Raw genomic sequence first — 19,586 nt, 5'->3', positions numbered from 1 at the left:
TCCGAATACTCATAAGTACCGGAGTGAATTGGCTATGCAGGAGAAATATCAACCCCAACCTGGCATCCCAAATATCTAGGAGTGCATCCTCTGCTGATCCAAGTAAAACCAAGCTCTGCACCCCAAGCAACTCTCGATGAGTCACTAATCCAAAAACCAACAGATTGGTGTGCCAATTAATGAGGGCGCGTGCTGCAATTCCAAGTAAGGTGATAGGTCTCCTGAAGGAGATGAGAGTTAGGGTTTCATGTGGGAGACACACACAGAGAAGAAGGGAGAGAGAGAGAGAGACATATGTGGGGATAAGTCAACTCATAGAATGAGTGTGTGACTCCCCTATCACACATGTATATTTGCACTAGTACACATAGTGCACTTAGTACATTAAAAGTACAAAGTGTACAATGTACTATAAAACTTATGGGCTAGTACACACTATAAGGGTGGGCATAATGCCTTTACCCCAACAACCTCCCACTTAAAGGCAGTGTGCCCTTAAGTAAAGGAAAAGACAAAATCAGCATGTACATGATAATATACAAGGCCATATCAAGGCTGAAACTGGCCTCATCCAATGCCCATCAAGTGTCTGCAATGAGCAAACCGCTCTTGAGGCAAACTCTTTGTCAACAGATCAGCCGGGTTGTCGTCCGTATGAATCTTGACAAGCTGAATTTGCTTGTTCTCTATCACCTAGAAACCACTCCCACTGCAAATGCAATGTCCGGCCTGGTAGCAACCATGGCATACATGAGACTGCCACAAGCTGAAGCATACGGAATCTTGGCCATATCAGCCCTGTCACTATCCGACTGTGGGCTGTCCATAGCACTGAGTTTCACATATGGAGGCAAAGGAGTACTAGTCTTCTTCCCCCCATCCATATTGAACCTCTGCAAAACTTTGCCAATGTATTCCTTCTGAGACAAATACAACACATGCTGATTTCTGTCCCAAAGTATCCGCATACCCAAAATGTGATTTGCATCACCCAAATCCTTCATATCAAAGGTCTGATGCAGCCTCTTCTTTAAGGCATCCATCTCTTTACGAGATTTCCCGGCAATCAACATATCATCAACATACAAGATGAGGATCAATAGACTGCCATCCAAAGCTTTCTTGGTGTATAAGCAGTGATCTATGTCACTCCTCCTGAAATCCTGGGATTTCATGAATGTATCAAATTTATGATACCATTCCCTTGGTGCCTGTTTGAGCCCATAAAGACTCTTTTTCAGCTTACATACAAGCTTCTCCTTTCCATTCACTGCATAACTCTCTGGCTGTTGCATATATATCTCCTCATGGAGATCACCGTGAAGAAAAGCAGTCTTCACATCCATCTGATTCAAATCCAGATCATCATGAGCAACCAAAGCTAATACAGCTCTAAGTGTGGTCATTTTGACCACTGGAGAGAAGTTCTCATCAAAGTCCACACCATATTCCTGCTTGAAGCCCTTAGCCACTAACCTGGCTTTGTATCTTGGCTTTGCATCAGGTGCAACTTTGACCCTGTAAACCCACTTGCATGGCAGAACCTTCTTGCCTGTAGGCAAATGCACCAACTTCCATGTTCCATTTTTTTTTGCAGAGAATCCATCTCTGACTTCATAGCACGCTCCCAAAGAGCCTTGTCTGCCCTCTGTAAAGCCTAGTTATAACAAGAGGGCTCCCCACAGTCAGTGAGCATCAAGTAGTCAACCCCTGGAACAAACATGTCAGGGGGTCTGGAGGGTCTTGTGGACCTCCGTACCCAATGACCATCATTTGCAGGTTGCTGTCCAGCCTGCATATCACCTATTGGTGGCTCCTGTTCCATGCCATAAGGTTAAAAGATCATGCCCGGTATCTCCTCTAACTGTGGGATATCCATAGGGATATCTTCTGCCATCTCTGGCTGTCCATTTGGACTATTTTCAGCACCATTTAAGGGCTGGTTTTGTTGCTATAATGGCTGATTTACAGCCCATGGTTGTTGTCCATGATGTCCATCATCATCAAAGATGACTCTGCCAGGCTCCTGTTGCCTTGCAGGCTCCTTATACATGCATGTTTCATAAAAAATGACATCATTGCTGCGTATAATTTTTGTATTCACTGGATCCCAAAGTCTATACCCCATTTCACCTTTGTCACCATATCCTAGGAATATGCATTTGTGAGACTTAGGATCAAGTTTGGTGCGTATTTCCCTGCGTATGTGCACGTACGCAACACAACCAAACACTCTCAAGTGCTTGTATGACGAAGGCTTCCCTGTCCATACTTCCTCTGGCACTTTCCCACCAAGCCTCGTGTTAGGTGACCTGTTTATAAGATGAACGGCTGTCATAACAGCTTCAGCCCAAAAACCATGAGGTAACGCAGCATGTGACAACATAGAACGGACCTTCTCCTGAATGGTCCTGTGCATCCTCTCTGCTGTCCCGTTTTGTGGAGGATCATAAGGAGCAGAGAGCTCCCTCTTGATGCCTTTAGCATCACAAAAGTCGTGAAACTGTTTGGACATATACTCTCCATGTCATGGCCCTGTGAAAATGGAACAGTACAAGTGTGGGCATGGTGGTAGCAGAGTCAGAATATTTTATGATTCACATGGGGGGTGCCCGGACAGAGTTTAAGATGTGTGGACATCCCTAGGTGTGAAGGGGGGAACTAGAAACATTAAACTTCAGCTCTGTACTTTCTGCAGGTACACTGTACGGCCAGTTTTGGGGCAAGTACAGGTGCTGGACAATTTTGTAGCAGACAGCACAGGCAACCAACAGCAAAACTCAGTAGGCGGCTACTTCTGGTTCTCTGCAGAAACAGCCCGTACCGTCAAGTACAAGCAAGTACCGTCAAGTACAAGCAAGTACAGTCAAGTACAAGCAAGTACAGTGCTGTTTTTCAGATCTGTACTTTCAAGGACAGCATAAGAGTGAACATCAGGAGGAGGGTACAGGCAAGTACAAGCACATGTGTGAAGCAGGGTTGTGGATACAAGTGCCTGCAAGTACAAATTGGTGCTGTTGCTTCCTCCAGTACTGTTTCACGAGCTGAACTTGGTAAGCCTTGTTTCTGTTCATCTATCTCTCTTTCTACTGCTTGATGTCTGTTGCAGATATGAGTTATCTGGCCCCTTGTGAGAGGAGGGATATGGCAGATTGACAAGGGTTGAGACAGAGTTTGGACAGCACATGTATGTTTGAGCTGAGATGATGTATCAAGCACTTGAGTTATGCCAGATGTATGCCCATGGCTGGCCTGCTTAGTGATCTTGGCTGATCAGAGGCACAGTGTGTTATTTAGAGACACAGATCTGTGTGCATAGATCCTCTGTGCTAAGAAGGATTTGTGGGCCGTCAGATTGGATATACAGGTGTAAACTCTTGGCTGATCCTTGTGTTGTACTCAGCCATTCATATTATTATAATTGAATAAAGAAATACCGCAAGGGGCGCCAAGCTTTGGGGCCAACAGGTGTCGCTGTGTTTTCAGATTTGGGCACTCTAGCTCCAATCTGCTTTGTTTTCACATCTAGACTTCAAGTGGACGGGTGATTGCTAATCTACCGCACTCTGGTTTTCTATCAGAGGCCGGTTTCACTCCACCATTGTCGGAACGCAAAGCCTTTAGTGTTTTGCCAGTTTGATTCTCAACATGAGCAACAAACTTCTCAAACACTGAGAATGTATCACTCTTCAAACGAAGAGGATAAACCCACACCTTGCGTGTGGCATCGTCAATAAAAGACACAAAATATTTTGCCCCTCCCAAAGAAAGCTGAGGCATCTCACATACATCTGTATGCACAAGCTCTAACTGAGCATCTTTCTGTCCAAGAGCTTTCTTGTGGGGGCACTGGAGTTGCCTGCCATATATACAATGCTCACAAAACTGAAAACTTGAGAACTTTAGAGAAGGCAAGTAACCAAAACGAGACAATTGCTCCATTCCTTTGACACTCATGTGTCCCAACCGGCTATGCCACAGAGATTTCCGGCAGCTCGGTTGCATTTACATTAACATGGTGACAAACACCAGCATGCATGAAGTAAAGAGTGTCCACCTTAGAGCCTCTGGCAACAACCAGTGAGCTCTTACTAATCTTCCACTTTCCACGACCAAATGTGGTAACATAATCAGCATCATCAAGCTGTCCAGTAGAAAGCAGGTTCTTCTTGATCTCAGGCACATGCCTGATATCATGGAGCATAAGCTGTGAGCCATCTGAAAACACAAGCCTCACATCACCTCTGCCAAGAATCTTGCATGCATGGTTGTCACCCAAATAAACTACTCCTTCATTGCCAGCAGTATACCTGACAAACAAGTCTCTGCAACCTGTGACATGAAAGGAGGCACCTGAATCAATGATCCATGAGTGCATACCATGACCATCTCCTGCAAGAAGTGAATGGGCATCAAGTGAAGACGTGAATAGGACTTCATCCTCACTGTCACCCGCATGTGACACATTGACTTCTTCAATCTTGACTCCACTTTTGCCCTTTGGCTTTGCATCTTTGGCTTCATCTTTGTCTTTGTCTTTTCCTTTGCCCTTTTCCTTTTGATCATTCTTCCATTTGTAGCATTGCTTTTTGATATGTCCCTTCTTGCCACAATAATGGCATTCCAAGTCCTTTTTGGAGCGGGACTTGCTCCTTCCCCGTTCTTGGCTTTTACCCCTTTGCTGGGATCTCCCACGTGCATTCATTGCATTGGACTTTCCTACAGAGTTGTTCTTCCTGTTCATCTCCTCTTGAAGGAGAGCACCCTCAACATCTGCATATGACAGCATAGCATTTGAATTGCTAGTGGCTGTCCTGAATGTGTCCCAACTCTCTGGCAAAGTGCATAAGAGAAAGGTGGCTTTGAACTCATCGTCCATTGCCAACTTTTGATTGATTACCTGGCTGACAACACCATTAAACTCATTTAGATGGGCTGTCATAGACGCCCCTTCCTTCATTTGAAGACCTATGAGTTTCTTCAACCAATACACTTTGCTTGAGGCACTTTGCTGGGCATACAAGTCCTGCAATCTTCTCTTCACGTATGCTGAAAAGTAAAGTGTCTGACATAGACAACATGATGGTGGATCTTGCCAGCTCATCCATATCTTCCCATTCTTCAGCAGTAAGAGAAGCGGGCATTACACCCCTTTCTTTGATGGGCTTGTGCTGCTTCTTCTGGAGCAACACATTATAGCACTGGGTTTGCCAAATGTCAGAATTATGTGAGGCTTCAAGCTTTTTGATGTGAAGCAATGAAGAGCTCTCACCTGTGGTTGCCATAGCAATATGCAACCTTTGACACAATCAATGCCTGACTCCCTGCAAGATGTGCAAACACTGCACTAAAGCACACAAAGTGCTCACAGTTGTTCTCCCAAAGTTTATCTCCCACTGCGGAAGCACGAATGCAACTCTCCTCCCACTGAATGTGATAAAATCACCAAAATCTGGTTGCTGCAGATTTATGACAGCACCTTAAATGTGCTTTGTTCCCCTTCCAAAGTACTGTACAACAGTACTAAGTGCTCACCAATGATGTACCAAATCTGTACCGGCAAGTACAGCAGTTGAAAATGAGCCTTTTCCTCACTCGAATCAATGTATAGCCATGCCAAAACTTGTACAAAGTTGTACCAAATCTGTACCAGCATACAGTAGCAATAAATGCTCTCCTGGCTGTCCAAATGAATGAAAATCGGACCTTGATAGTCCTCACCACTGCATACAACAGTCCCGGACAGAAATTGAGCAAAAGCCCCTTGACTGCAAGTGGATTTATGAGGGTTCAAGGCATAAAAGTCTTCCCTGCTGCTTTCCTAAGCTCAACAAGCACAAAATCTTGAAAAGCCCCTTGATTCAAGATCAATTTCTGATCATGAATGGTACATTAATGCACATGAAGGCATCCAGAGTCTTCACAATGCTTCCCCTTGGCCACATATACATCCAATACATAAAAGCCCTTTGATTTACTGGCACATTGAGTGCTTGACAGGCATCAACAAATTGCCCAAAGCATCAAATGCCAGTGCTGCCTGCATGCAAAACAACCCAATTGGCACAAAAGCCCTTTGATTTGCACTCCAATTTCCTGCAATTTGGCCCCAAATGTGAGATTGCTCACATCATACAGCATGTATGAATGCCCAATGGCACAATTACATCAAAAACCCCAATTTTGACCCAAATGTGAGATTGCTCACATCATACAGCATGTATGAATGCCCAATGGCACAATTACATCAAAAACCCCAAATTTTGACACCCAATTTCCTGCAAATTGACCCGAAATGTGACCAATGTCACCCAATGTTGCCAATTTTGCTCAAAATCTGAGAAATTTGGACCTGTACCTGCTCAATTGATGATTGTACCTGCTCAATTGCAAATCCCCCAAAAAAAATTTGAAGCAAATACCTCTGAAATCAGCTGATTTCTGTTTCAGAAAAGGGGTTGTCTTCGTATTTGATGATTCGTGTGAGATGCTGCTTCTGCTGTGCAGGTAAGGATGCTGCTTCACGGCTTGCCAAGACACCTGTACTGCCCAGCGATGACACACATGGAGTCCTGCACAACAGTAAGCTCTCTACCCGAGTCAACTCTTGCACCTAGGTGCACCTCGTCTGTAGCAGCTAGGAGAAGCCTTAACCTGCAACCTCAGAGAGAGCAGCCCAAGACATGGGCACAGAGAGAGTCGGAGCTGTGTGAAATGGGGAGCAGCGGGCTGTAGAAGAAGCCTGAGCAGCGAATGTGGGCGCAGTGTCGGGGTGGACACGCAGTTTTAATTTGGGAGCGGGTGAGGCAAGATGTTCCGGGACGGACACTAGCGGGCGGAGCCCTGTTTGTTGACGCAGCCTCCGCCTAGTGGCCAGGCGTCTAACGCCCAACGCCTTGCTGCCTGCAACTCCCTCTCAATGTCTTGCAGCACCCAACGGGGCCTAGCTCTGCCCTGTAAGCAAAGCGATCACAGAGAGGTTATTTCCTTCGTGCTGGCTCTTCAATGCCGTGCGCTGCCCTGCACTGGAGGTTATGGTGTGTGAAGCGAAAGCTACAGAGGTGAAACCGGTGGCCCTTGCATGTTTAAGCGCAGACAGGCTGGCGCTCTTCTCCAATGCTGGCGTACCTCGAGCTGGTTTGCCCTGTTCTGCACACAGCAGCTTCACATGTGCCTTAGCACCTACACAAGCTTCTGCCCACGCAGCACACCTAGGCGACCAGTTCTGATGCAGCTCGCAGGTCCGTACAGTACACGCAGGCTCTGATACCAGTTGAAGGAGATGAGAGTTAGGGTTTCATGTGGGAGACACACACAGAGAAGAAGGGAGAGAGAGAGAGAGAGAGACATATGTGGGGATAAGTCAACTCATAGAATGAGTGTGTGACTCCCCTATCACACATGTATATTTGCACTAGTACACATAGTGCACTTAGTACATTAAAAGTACAAAGTGTACAATGTACTATAAAACTTATGGGCTAGTACACACTATAAGGGTGGGCATAATGCCTTTACCCCAACATCTCCCACATCTCTTGGAGAGCCAAATTGATCTCTACCCCAATCTTATTCCGAAAAGTAATGAAAAAAAAAGGGGAGAGACCATCCTCCATTCGACACTTACCATGAGGTAAGGCATGAAAAGCATGAGTGAACACTTGCATAGAAAAAGGGGCATCTAGAACGGCACACATCTCCTCTGTAATCAAATGTGGCAATGCATTCCAAACCTTTCTCTATGCCCTATGTCTCAAATCAGAATGGGACTTAGCGCTAAGAAGCTGGTGATAGAAATTAATGGCAATTTGTCTAACCATAAGAGGATTTGAATGAAGAATGCCATGTGAATCTTGCATGAGATGGGCCGTGAGGAGCAAAGAAGTGTCTGTTGCATTTGCCACCCATTTGGGTCCAAAAGGATTCTTGGGAATGGTAACGGTACTCCGCACGTTGCTCTAGAGAGTGATGAAGCTCAGCCCTAACAGTACATAAAGAGGTTGCAACCCAGTGAGCATGAGGATGTTTCTCATGCTCTCTCTGTAAGGCAGTCAATCTACGTCTAATAGCCCTTTCTATGTCCTAGGCCTCCTCCCTCTTAGAAAGGGCACACGTGTGATAAAAGTCACTAATATCACAAAGAGCATAGGCCAGGTTTTGCGAGGCCCGTGAGAAACCATGAGATCTGCAAATATCAAGCATTTGACGTGATAGCTCTGCATCTGAGAACAAATGATTAGGAATGCGTACATGAGGTGCTAAACCATGGCGACTCGAATCTCTAATGCATAAAACCACTGGACAATGATTTGACCTGCAACAATAAAATTATGACCCCCTCTATCAAGCACCCAATCATCCACATGAAACGGTCTCACCGTGCATAAATACATTCTGCATCGCTTCTCCTGTTAGACCATGAATAGAGAAGAGTGGATGGTCTCCTTGGAATGTCATTCTCATGCCAACAATCTCTGCCATGAATAGAGAGTATAAACCTCTCCCAAGATGCTCTCTCAAGAGGATGCACCAAGCCCTCATGCCCACCTATTTTATCCATTGGCATCTCAACCATGTTAAAATCCCCACCAAAATCCAATGGTCAGCATGAGGCATCAACGTAATGAGAGATTTCCAAAAGACAATCCTCTCACCTCTATGGTTAGGAGCATAGAGGTTAAAAATACCAATACGTGTACCACCCTACATAAGAAGGATCCACTTTGCTCTCGCAGGTAAAATGACACCATGTCCAATGATGCAAGGTAGAATCACAGTTGAAACAGAAATACAAACACCACCTTTGGTACCAATGGCTGGCGACCAAAAGGTGTGTCCCGAAAGAAGCTTGTCTGATCTCCCACACTGGCTAGTATCCAATTTATGCTCTTGCAAGAGCAATACATCCATAGGTCCACCTGTAGCTGTACTAGGAAGTTGAGTTTTGACAATCTGTTTTTGCCGATGCGGGAAAAAACCCCCAAGACCTTGAATGTTACATGAGACAATCCTCATAAGGACTCAGAGTAGGAGTGATCAGATCTCGTGGTCGACAAAGGACCCCCTTTAGAGACGGAGATACGTCTCGCATAGGTAAGGGAGGGAAAATCTAACGATGAAAAGCTTACCTCTCGTTCCCACTTTGGAGAAACGGCAGGGCTAGATCTCAAAACTGGAGAGGTACCATGATAATGCGATGCGCAACATCATCCTCGAGGGTGTGATCATCTTGTCTCTGTAGTGCTACATCCTCTTGCGAGGGATCGAAATCCTATGCCTGCAAAGCCTCATCCTTCAAAGAAGGGTCTACCTCTTGATCCTTTGAGGCAAGAGCTGCATAAGGGTTGGGGTGTTCCTCTAAAGGTGAGGGTAAAGGCGGGGGTCCAAGGGTGCCTGCCATCTCTAACCACAACCCAACGCTGTGTGGTTTGCTTGGGCATAGGGAAAACTGGAGTCTGGGCGGCTGCAAAAGGCATTTGTTGGGTAGGACCACGCCGCTTCCTAGCGTGGCCTCTCGATCTAGGACAATCTCTAGCAATGTGGCCTTGTGGATGACAAATCCGACACTGGTTAGGTCTGCCTGTAATCTCCATCCTATGACGGAAGTGAGAGCCGTTAGGCCTCTGAAGCATGATTTGATCGTCAATAATCGATGCATCAGGAGCAAGCACAGAAACCCGGGGTACACCATTTGAAGTGGCGATGACAGCAGGCAGAAGCTTAGGTGGGAGATCCCAGGAGGGCCGTTACCTCTAAAACCTGGCAAAAGGATGCCCCTATGGAAGCTAAGAGCTTCCAACAAGACCGAGGAAGAGCAGGGAACCACAATGAGACCGGGGTCAGGGGCTGATCCTCCACCTTTGGATCAAAGCCCACTTGGTATTGAAAAAAAAGATCTTCTTGGGGCCAAGAGGATAGGGGCTGCCAGCCAACACTTGAGAAGTAGCTTCCGGAGAAAGAAAATCCACCTAGAAGAAGCCTTGACCAAGAAGACATGTATTGTGGAAGTGCACAGTCAGCCTTGAAGGGAGAGCTGCCAAAAACCATTCACGGGCCTGCGAGCGAGAGGGGTGGGAGCCATAAACCCTCGCGATAAGGGTGGTCTGGACCTCAATGTCAATGTCGTGTTCGAGAGAGGTGAGCTCCTCTTGGGAAAAAATGATGATTCTCCCGGCCTGTGGGGGTGATGACACTTTTTTTTTTGAAAACTTGATATTAAATATAACAAAATAAACCTAAGGTTTTTAAAACCTTAGAAAGTCATGGAGTGGCCTCCTTGAAGAGCCTGTGGGTTTCCCTAACACAAAGGGTGGACTTTACAAAAAGGCCGAGCAAAGGTCAGAAAGAGCCTAGTGCCCAATGTGTGGTTTTCAAAATAAGTGAATTCCATAAGTTTGTAAGTTAGGAGCGGACATTTTTAATGGAGTGTGGATGTGCAAATCCAAATACAAAATAAAATCAATAAAAGAGGGTTTCCATGCAAGCTTTCCACTGCAGCTCCCTAACGTGGGATGCTAGCATAGTTAGCATGATGACAAGAGTCCTCACTGGCTGAGCACAATCCAAGAGCTTGGAGATGAAAAACAAAGAAAAGAGAACCTGACAAAAACAAGCCTGCATTAACAGATGCGTAGACGTGTCCCGCTGTATTGGCACTAGGTTTGGCAAGAGAGAGTGGTCATTCTCAAATATATTGGCGGAAAGATCCTTCATTTTGTGCCTCTTTTCAGTGTGAAGAGTTGTGAAGATGAGTGAAAGGTTGGATGCTTTGGTGTTGTCCAAAATAGTAAGTTGGATGGTAAAATGTGCCAAATATTTTCCAGATTGTTGGACTGCCTGCTGGATTTGTTGGTAAGGAGGGGGATCTCACGGTGGTAGGTCACAATGGAGACTTATTGGGAGTGTAAGCAGTGCTTGATGGTCTTGCTGCTTCTTTTTCTAAACCCATGCTAGAAGAAACTCATTTGCTTATCCTGAAGTTGCTTAGTAGTTGCCAATCTATGAAGTGTGGGCAATTTGGATGCTCTGTGTAGTCTTTTTATGCGCATGTTTAGGTTATTGTCTTAACATTTTTCAACAAAATGAAATGCTGGGAAAACTAGTGGCCAACGTTGGCTGCCCACTTCTCTCACCCTATATTTTTCTGAACTGCATAGAACTAATCTTTTTTCTCACCCCTTTTTTGTGGTTAGTGATAAAACGTGCAGCATAAAATTTCAAGTTTTCAAGTGCAAAATAATTAGGCTGTCTTTGAAACGAATCTGTTCTATCGTAAAGCCATATTAGTTGCCAAGTTATTTGTACCAGATTTGAAAGGCTTTTGGCCTTAATGAAGGGGCATCAAAAACACTTTCTTTTCTATAGTCAAGGTCACGATTATTCTCAAATTGCAAGGACTTGTTGATATGCATTTTAACAGTGGTTCAATAAGTTTTGACCATCTTGTGTTCTTTTTCTATTTACAGGGAGAGGACCCAGCATTTTCACAAAAGAAATGCAGGTAGCTTTTGATGTTGCCACGCTATGCTGTTTTATCAATGCATGCTTGGGAACTAAAACTAGGGCATGTGAATTAGTTCTCTAGGCTAACCAACAAATAAATTAGTTGTCTAAAGGCCACCCACATCTTTAAAAACAGATACAATAAGGAAGACGACTGAGAGAGTGGGGCTCTTTCTCCACAGCTGGCCACTCCTCTTGGAGGGATGTTACCCATGTGAGGGTGGGTATTCAAATTATCTTGAGGACTGGGAGAGCATATGATCATGATGGTTTGGTAGCAGAGCACTTTATTCATGCCAGAGATATGCTTGCAGAGCTTATTGCTATGATGTTTAACCGAGCCATGTGTGAGGGTTTTCTTGAGACTTGGAATATGTCCACGATTGTGCCTATCTTCAAGTCAGGGGATCCCATGCTTCCTGGGAATTATCGTACCATCGTGATTGGTCATCACACAGATTATATGCATCTATTCTTGAGCAGGAGTTGAGTAGATGGGCAGAGAGAGAGGGCATACGTGCATCAGGGCAGGCAGGGTTCAGGAGAGGTTTCTCCACTCTTAACCATATCTTGACACTCAAAGCTATTATTGAGGAGGGCAGATTATATGGCAGGAGAATTTATTGTTGCTTTGTGGATTTCCGCAAAGCTTTTGACACAGTACCGAGAGCCAGACTGATGCGTAGACTATAGGAGATGGGAGTGCCCACAGAGCTGATTTGGGGAATCATGGCTTTATACAGGACAGTTGTGGGGCAGGTACGTACTACTCAGGGTATATCTGAGATGGTTCACTCCACTATTGGGGTGAAACAGGGCTGCCCCCTTTCTCCCACCTTATTTGGGATGTATGTGGATGAGGTTTCGGACTATGTAGATCGGGAGGGTGATAGAGGAGCACAGCTAGTAGGGACATGGATTCCGCTGTTATTGTATGCTGATGATATTGTGCTGATCTCAGATTCTCCAGAGGGGATGCAACGTCATTTGGATGCATTGCACACGTTTCCACAGGACAGTGGATTGTCTGTTAACCTTGGTAAAACCAAGGTGATGGTGTTTAACACCACAACACAGTGGGTTAGGAGGTCAGTACCCACCTTTACATATGGTTAGGAGACAGTGGAGTATACAGATGCATATACTTACCTTGGTGTGGTTTTTAGTGGCCCACTATTTTCCTTGAGGAGAGCAGCGGAGACCACATTGACCAGAGCTTATGTAGCATTGGGGAGACTAGAGAGGATGTGTTCGCAGGTTCAGTTTCAGGAACCTCGAACAAAGCTCTGGCTCTTTGACACTTTGGTCACTTCAGCCATGCTGTATGGAGTGGAGATATGGGGACCCTCAGTGGATCACCACAGGCGAGCTGGTAGCACTGATGGATGGAGATGTATGGAGAGGCCCTTGGTTTCTATGATTTCCCGGATGATTAGGGCCAAGGCCTCCGTACCACATGATATTATCCGTGCAGAGATGGTTGCCCCCCCCATTGGTAGTAGAGGCACTCACTCGATCAGTCTCCTTTATACATAGCACTTGGGCTCTCCCTAAAGACAGATATGCTCGCTTAGCCCTGGAGTCTTCACAACAGTTGGCATCACAGGGAGACGGATCATGTTGGTATGCACAGATGACAGCTTGGTTCCAACTGCATGGCTTTAGTATGGACAGGCTACCTCCATTTCAGTACTCCCTGGATGCACCCTCCCTCTCTCTCACACGGGCAGAGATTACCAGACTTATCAGGCAGGACTTGACTCAGCTGGACACTAGGAGGACATGGATATAGCCGACACACGAGCTTGGTACGAAGATGGCTTTCTATAGAGATCATCTTCTCCAGCTCACGGAGGATGGGTTTGTGATTAGACCCAGCTACATGGATACTCATCTTTCTCATGGGGTATGGTGTGCTATTGGTCAGATGCGCACATCCTCACACTAGCTAGAGATTGAGACTGGCAGATTCAGAGGAGTACCAGCTGAGGCTAGGATTTGTCAGCTGTGCCAGATGGAGCTAGAGACAGTTACATTACATATGTCACTGTCCAGTATATTATGAGATATGAGGCCGTTTTCACTGCCTGTTCAGAGAGGGTTTCAGGATCAGGACCATACTAGCACGGCATGGGAGACGTCCAATCAGAGTACTCACCATGGAGAACATTTGAGGATATCCGCCATCGACCGATGAGAGACATCTTTGGATAGTGATGTATATGATGCTTACCTTTGTTGCTGGAGTTTTCCTTCCCAGATGTTATCCATTAGGAGCTCCTAGTACCTTACTTTTCCTCATAGTTGTTGTTTCAGTTTCTGTTAGTTGTTTAGTTGTTTTAGCTTTTCTTACACAGACATTGTATCAGATCCACCAATTGTTGTAACCTTTTTGGTCTCATAGGTCATTTTGGCCTTTTGAGGACGTCAATATATCATTTCATTTCATTTCGTTTCTCTCTCTCTCTCTCTCTCTCTCTCTCTGTGTGGACTACCTTATGGGTATCTCCGGCTTTGGCACACCTTATCCCCAACTTCTCCATTCTGCCACCCCCTTTTGAAGCTGACCATGCCTACCTCTCTTTCACTCTTACCTGCACACCACCCGTTGATGGCACGGAAGCGGTAAAGCTGTTTACGCCTTTATAGAGTGCCACACTTCCACACACGCATGCAAACACACCAGAACACCAGACCCAAGAGCATGAACAAGACTTTTTTTTTTTTCCGAGAAAAGATCCTTTCATTAGTTATATAAAAACGCCCGTAGGGCTACAAAAGATCTCTCCTGCTCCTAAGAGAGATAGAGCAGCGAACATCATGGCAGCCCGGGAGACTCTCCCTAGGTGCTGCAAAATACAAGCATCAGTACAAAGAACTGAGCGGCTAAATCATACAATAGGGGGGGGAAGAGCCAAACAGGTGGCCTGTAGTGCCAACGGGGGGATCCCGTGTGTAAGGTGTAGAAAGGGCCACAGCGCCAAGTGGTGTGAAAGGCATGGCGCCGTAAGATCGCCTCATCCGAGTCTCCCCGGATGCGGTCGTACTGTCCTCGCAGGGTGTGGATCAACTCCTGCCAAATCCCCCGTACAGTCTCTGCTGGTGGCTCCAATCTCCCCTCAAAGGCCGTAAAGCACCGGGCCCTCCAGGTGAACCAGATGGTGAGGCTGCTGAGGAGCTCCCATCGTAAATCCCTCTCCTGTGTCCAACTGGCGGACGAGAAATCCGGTGCCGGAACCAGGCGAGGCTGGCCCCTAATAAATCTGATGGCCTGACTGCCCGGCTCCATCTCATAGCCCATAGCAGGCCCTGACGAAGTCGACCAAGCAGCGGCACCCCACGTAAACATACCCTCTGGAGAGAGGGGGGCCAGAATACGCAGCATCCGCAGCCAAATCTGCTGTGCCTGAGGGCAGTCCCAAAGGCAATGTCTCTGTGTCTCCATAGGGTGGCCGCATCGGACGCAGGCCGCCGGAAGACCCGCTGTAAACAAGCCTAGTGCCAACTGCTGAGCCCCTGTGGGCGACCAGCCACTGAAAAGCCGAGATCCTGCGGGCCTACCGACTAGCCTAGAGTCGAGCCCAGAAATCCTCCAGGAACTCCTGTGAGAGTCCCTGTAGTCGCCAATGTCCCGCTGCCGCTGGAGAAACCGTCCTCCTCGCCGTCAAAATATGCCGCCCCAGCCGAACAGTATACTGGAAAAAGGTGATCTCTGTGGCCTCAAGGGATGCATAAGGATCATGCCACTCGTACTCCCCGGGGTCCCACTGTAGCCGGGCCAAGGGGCGCGCTGCATATGCCCATATGCGCCAATCCGGGAGCACATCAGTAGGGTCGGGGTCAATATGCCACTTCCGAGAAGCGGCGGCCACTACCCGAATCCTCTGAAAGGTGCACTCTGCAACCAAAGGCGACTCCACCTCCACTCTCTGGAGTCTGCCCTCATCCTGAATCTCATAGTAGAGGCATCTGCCATCCTCAGTGCTAGCTCTGACAACAATCAGGATCTCCAACTGTGTAAAGGCTCCCATCCACCGTGGGGCCACTGGCTCGAGAGGCGTGAACCACTCCTCTGTGAGTGCCTGCTGTATATCATCCCTCATAATCAACCCCCCTCTGAAGTGACTCAGCCTCTCCACCTGGATCTCCTTTGGTAGACTGCAGAAAGCCTGCGAGTCTCCAAAACTACGAGCTGGGCCTGCCGCTAAAGGTCCCCAGGCTAGACGAGGCCGAGAACCCAGCATATGACCCTGCTCCGTGCGAACCGCTGGGCTCCAGATGAGCGGCTGTCTGGCCCGCTCCTCAACACAAGAAGGAGGCCGCTGAGAGAGCCCCGGTCTCAGCAGCTCCCAAGCTCTCAGGATACTCAAAGCAAATCTGTCCTCCCATCCTCTGCTGAGGCCTGTCCTCCGCATCTCTATGAAGATCCAGCGAATCTCTGGTGCCCAAGTACCCCCTGCTGGGGGCGCCCGAGCCTGCAGTCGCTGCAAGAGGAGCTCTTTCCAAGGCTCAGCGCCTGGAAGCAACCCCCGAACAATAAGCTTCCCCAATAAGGCTCTACTCTGATCGACTGGATCTATAATGCCCAAACTGCCCTGAGCCAGTGGAAGTGTAATAACTGCCCATGCAACCTTTGCCCGAGCTGGCTGACCGTCCCTCCCGGACCACAGAAAGTTCCTGATCAGCCTCTGTACCTGGCTGATGCAAGAGCTCGAGAAGAGGCTAGGAGGGGGGGGACGAGATGGCGAGGAGGGGGGAGGCGCAGCAGCGATGAGGTTCTCACAAAACTTCACACATATTTAGCAACCCCCTTTTTTCTGCTGAGACATTTATGTCCAGCAGCTGTACAACCAGAAACCATTTATCCGCCTGGATCAAACAGAAATCTCGGTGCATCTACCTTCCAATCCTTCAAGCGTTTTTCTCTATCAAACAACCATTGATACACCCTGTCATGGTCTTCCATTTTCAGCAACCCCCTGGGCTCTTTATATATGGCCTAATCACCATCTATTGTTGCACTTCCTCCTCCATACCAGCTCACACAGTTTTGTGATGGAAACATCCATTCCTCACCTCTACTCCCCTCTGACACATCTGATTCCCACTCATAATCATATACTGAAATAACAAACATCTGATCATCAACTCCCATCTCATGATCATTCAATTTGCAACCCACATCATTGGCTTCCAACTCTCCCTCTGGGCAAACTGCCAAACTAGGACTACAGCCAAACCACTCATCCATATGCTGAGCATCAACATGTGGTGTGTCCATCATAAACCCATTTTCCTTCAGCCCATCAACATCAAACACAGCAACTTCATGCACTGTAGACTCATCATTGTCACTTCCCTGTAGTTTCTCCAGCTTCAAGACCATTGGCGATCCTTCAAGATTCTCCACATCTTGCACAGGCATCTCTACCAAGTCCAAGCTCCCTAAACTCCCAGGCAAAGCATCTCGGTCCCCTTGACCAACAACAATAGCCTCACATGCATCCTCACCACTGACAACCGACTCATTCTCTTGGGCATGACAAGGAACACACACCTTATGATCAGCAACCGCACCTGCAAAATCTATCACGTCATCATCCGAAATAGCATCTAACCCATCATCAGTCACACCATCATTCCCTTCCTGCACAACTGGAGTCTGGTATGCAAGCATTTGTTACCTTCTCTAAGGAAGCCAATTCCAACAGATCATCCAATGCATTATCAAGAATACTGTCCAGCTCACCATCCACACTCTCACAGGCTACAATATCCAACTCATCACCCGGATCATCAACTTGTACTCCATCCATAGCATCTTCATTAGTGACATTTTGATCATCACATTCTACCTTGACTGGCTGAAGTACTGGCACATGCAAGTCATTACTCATTTCTAAATCAAAGAGATCATCCAAGTCATATCCATACTTAAACACATCAGGTTCCTCATTTTGATCATCACATTCTACCTTGACTGGCTGAAGTACTGGCACATGCAAGTCATTACTCATTTCTAAATCAAAGAGATCATCCAAGTCATATCCATACTTAAACACATCAGGTTCCTCAGCACTAGCATCACTTTCACAATCCACAGCACCATCAATAATCTCATCCTCCTCCTCCTCATCTTCTGAAAACTCTTCAGGGCTGATTCCAAAAACCTTACCCTTCTCCATTTCCAACAGGTTAATCTATCCCATATCTTGCTCTGCAAATGTGACCTTACAGACTTCATGAACATTGGACTGAATTGCATCCTTCATCTGCATACTAGGGTCACTCACCCTATCATTTATTCCCATAGACAATTGATATATTCCACCATTAGCTTTGGTTGGTTTCTTACATTGCGGATTGATATGACCCCACTCACCACAATTCCGGCATTGCACATCACACGGATACCCTCTCCCTCTTCCAATATCTGCTGAATTTCCTTCAGAACCAGATGATGCATCAGTCTTCCTTCCCATAACACCTATGCCTCTTCCTCTTCCTGCAGACTCTATCCAGTTCAAGCTTAAAGACTTCATGAGCTCCACTGCTTCATGAACCTCCCTCTTCAAAAAATCCTCCTGTTTAGGAACAACAGCAGCGTTTCTTCCAGGATGCATACTCTCAATCTCTGGCATCTTCACAAACCTCTTCGGCTCTTCCTGCATTCCCAACTGCCTCAGACGCTTCACCTTCCACTCCTTCTCACGAGCAACTCTGACAGCCTCCTCAAAGCTATCCAGGTTCTTCAGCTCCACCTTCAGACGGAGGGTTGGCTCCAAACCAGCCACAAACCGCTCCCTCTTTATCATCTGTGGGGGTACTTCAGGAATCAAAGCCTCACACCATAGACTCCACAGTCTACCAAACTCTATCAAATACTGATCCACATCCTGACCATCCTTCTGCTGAATGTTACACAACTCCTTCCACACTTCATTCGGACTCTTCACATGGACAAACTGTGCCAAAAATGCAGCTCTGACTACACGGTACTCAGGATCCTGTTGATGAACATTTCTGTGTGTAGTCACAAACATCTGTAGCCATGCTTTTGCATCACCCTGCAAGCAATAAGTCAAAATCTGAGAAAGGATCTCCGGGGTTGCCCTGTCTTTCATCAAGGTTGTAAACTCCATCTTCTCCAGAAACCTGACTGCACTCTCCTGTGGCAATCTCTCCGTTGACGTACCCAGCCACCGCAACCACCGAGACAAAAAACAAGGCCACTCCTCTATCATCCCTTGCGCACACCAGAGGCTGCCACCTTTTCGAAAAAAAGATCTCCTCCTCGCCAGCCACTGCGCCCCAAAAAAAACATAACAAACACACGAGCACTGAGGTGGCGTTTCAACAAGAACACCTCTACCTGCCTCTGCTCTCCACTCTCTTCGCTGCAGTTGGTGAGGGCCCCCCTGCTTCCATGCCGTCAACGCCTGTTAGTGGAAGCGGTCCCTTCACTACTGGCGGCACCACACTCTGCTGAAGACGACCCTCCTCCTTTGCGCTTGCGGCTGCACCAGCCACACACACCAGAAACGACCACACTCTCTCTTCATTCGCTCCCCAGAAGCATCGCCCTCCTAAGGCGGCAACTCCCTCCTCTTTCTCTCTTCGCCCACCTTCTAGGTGTTGTGCTAGCGAGAGAGATGGCTACCAAGCATACCTCCACGTGGACTTCAATAAGCTGGCCACGTGGTTGGTGTATTATTTGTTTTTTTCTTTTTTCTTTTAAGTCTCAAGGATGGCCACGTTGCTTAAAGGGCCCCCTGCTCGTAACTCTCTGCATCCCCCACGCCGTCTGCAATCCACGTTTGCTCTTCCGGCAGAATCCGCCACTTGGTACAAATTCAGTATATTCCCTCCATCAAAAATTCTAGTGCCACCTTCTCACCAGCTTTTCATACACGTGGCCACCTTTCTTTCCAGGACCTTTCAGATCAAGTTTATGCACAAATTGCCCTTATTGCCATGCATACCTTCAAATACAACCTGGTGCCGATTTTATTTGGGACGCGTACACAAACAAAGCAATCGAATGGCTGACACCATCTCCAGCATAACACGCTCCGGACAAGCCT

General features: G+C 47.0%; 1 protein-coding gene across 4 annotated transcripts in view; it reads left to right on the top strand.

Annotated features, from left to right (window-relative positions):
* Window positions 1-19,586, top strand: part of LOC147621389 (coiled-coil protein) — a 181,092-nt gene that overhangs the window by 45,972 nt on the left and 115,534 nt on the right. For all 4 annotated transcript variants that reach the window (XR_015269822.1, XR_015269821.1, XM_086824147.1 and 1 more), the window contains one exon: window positions 11,466-11,500. Coding sequence is in view for 2 of the 4 variants with exons in the window: in XM_086824147.1 (XP_086680273.1) it covers window positions 11,466-11,500 (35 nt within the window). In the remaining 2 variants the exon portion in view is untranslated. The remainder of the gene's footprint in view (window positions 1-11,465; window positions 11,501-19,586) is intronic.

Source organism: Cibotium barometz, chromosome 30 (assembly GCF_041138505.1).
Source record: "Cibotium barometz isolate CiBa-2024 chromosome 30, ASM4113850v1, whole genome shotgun sequence".
Lineage (NCBI taxonomy): Eukaryota > Viridiplantae > Streptophyta > Polypodiopsida > Cyatheales > Cibotiaceae > Cibotium > Cibotium barometz.
Note: the sequence above shows the minus strand (reverse complement) of the source record. Positions and strands in the feature narration are given on the sequence as shown.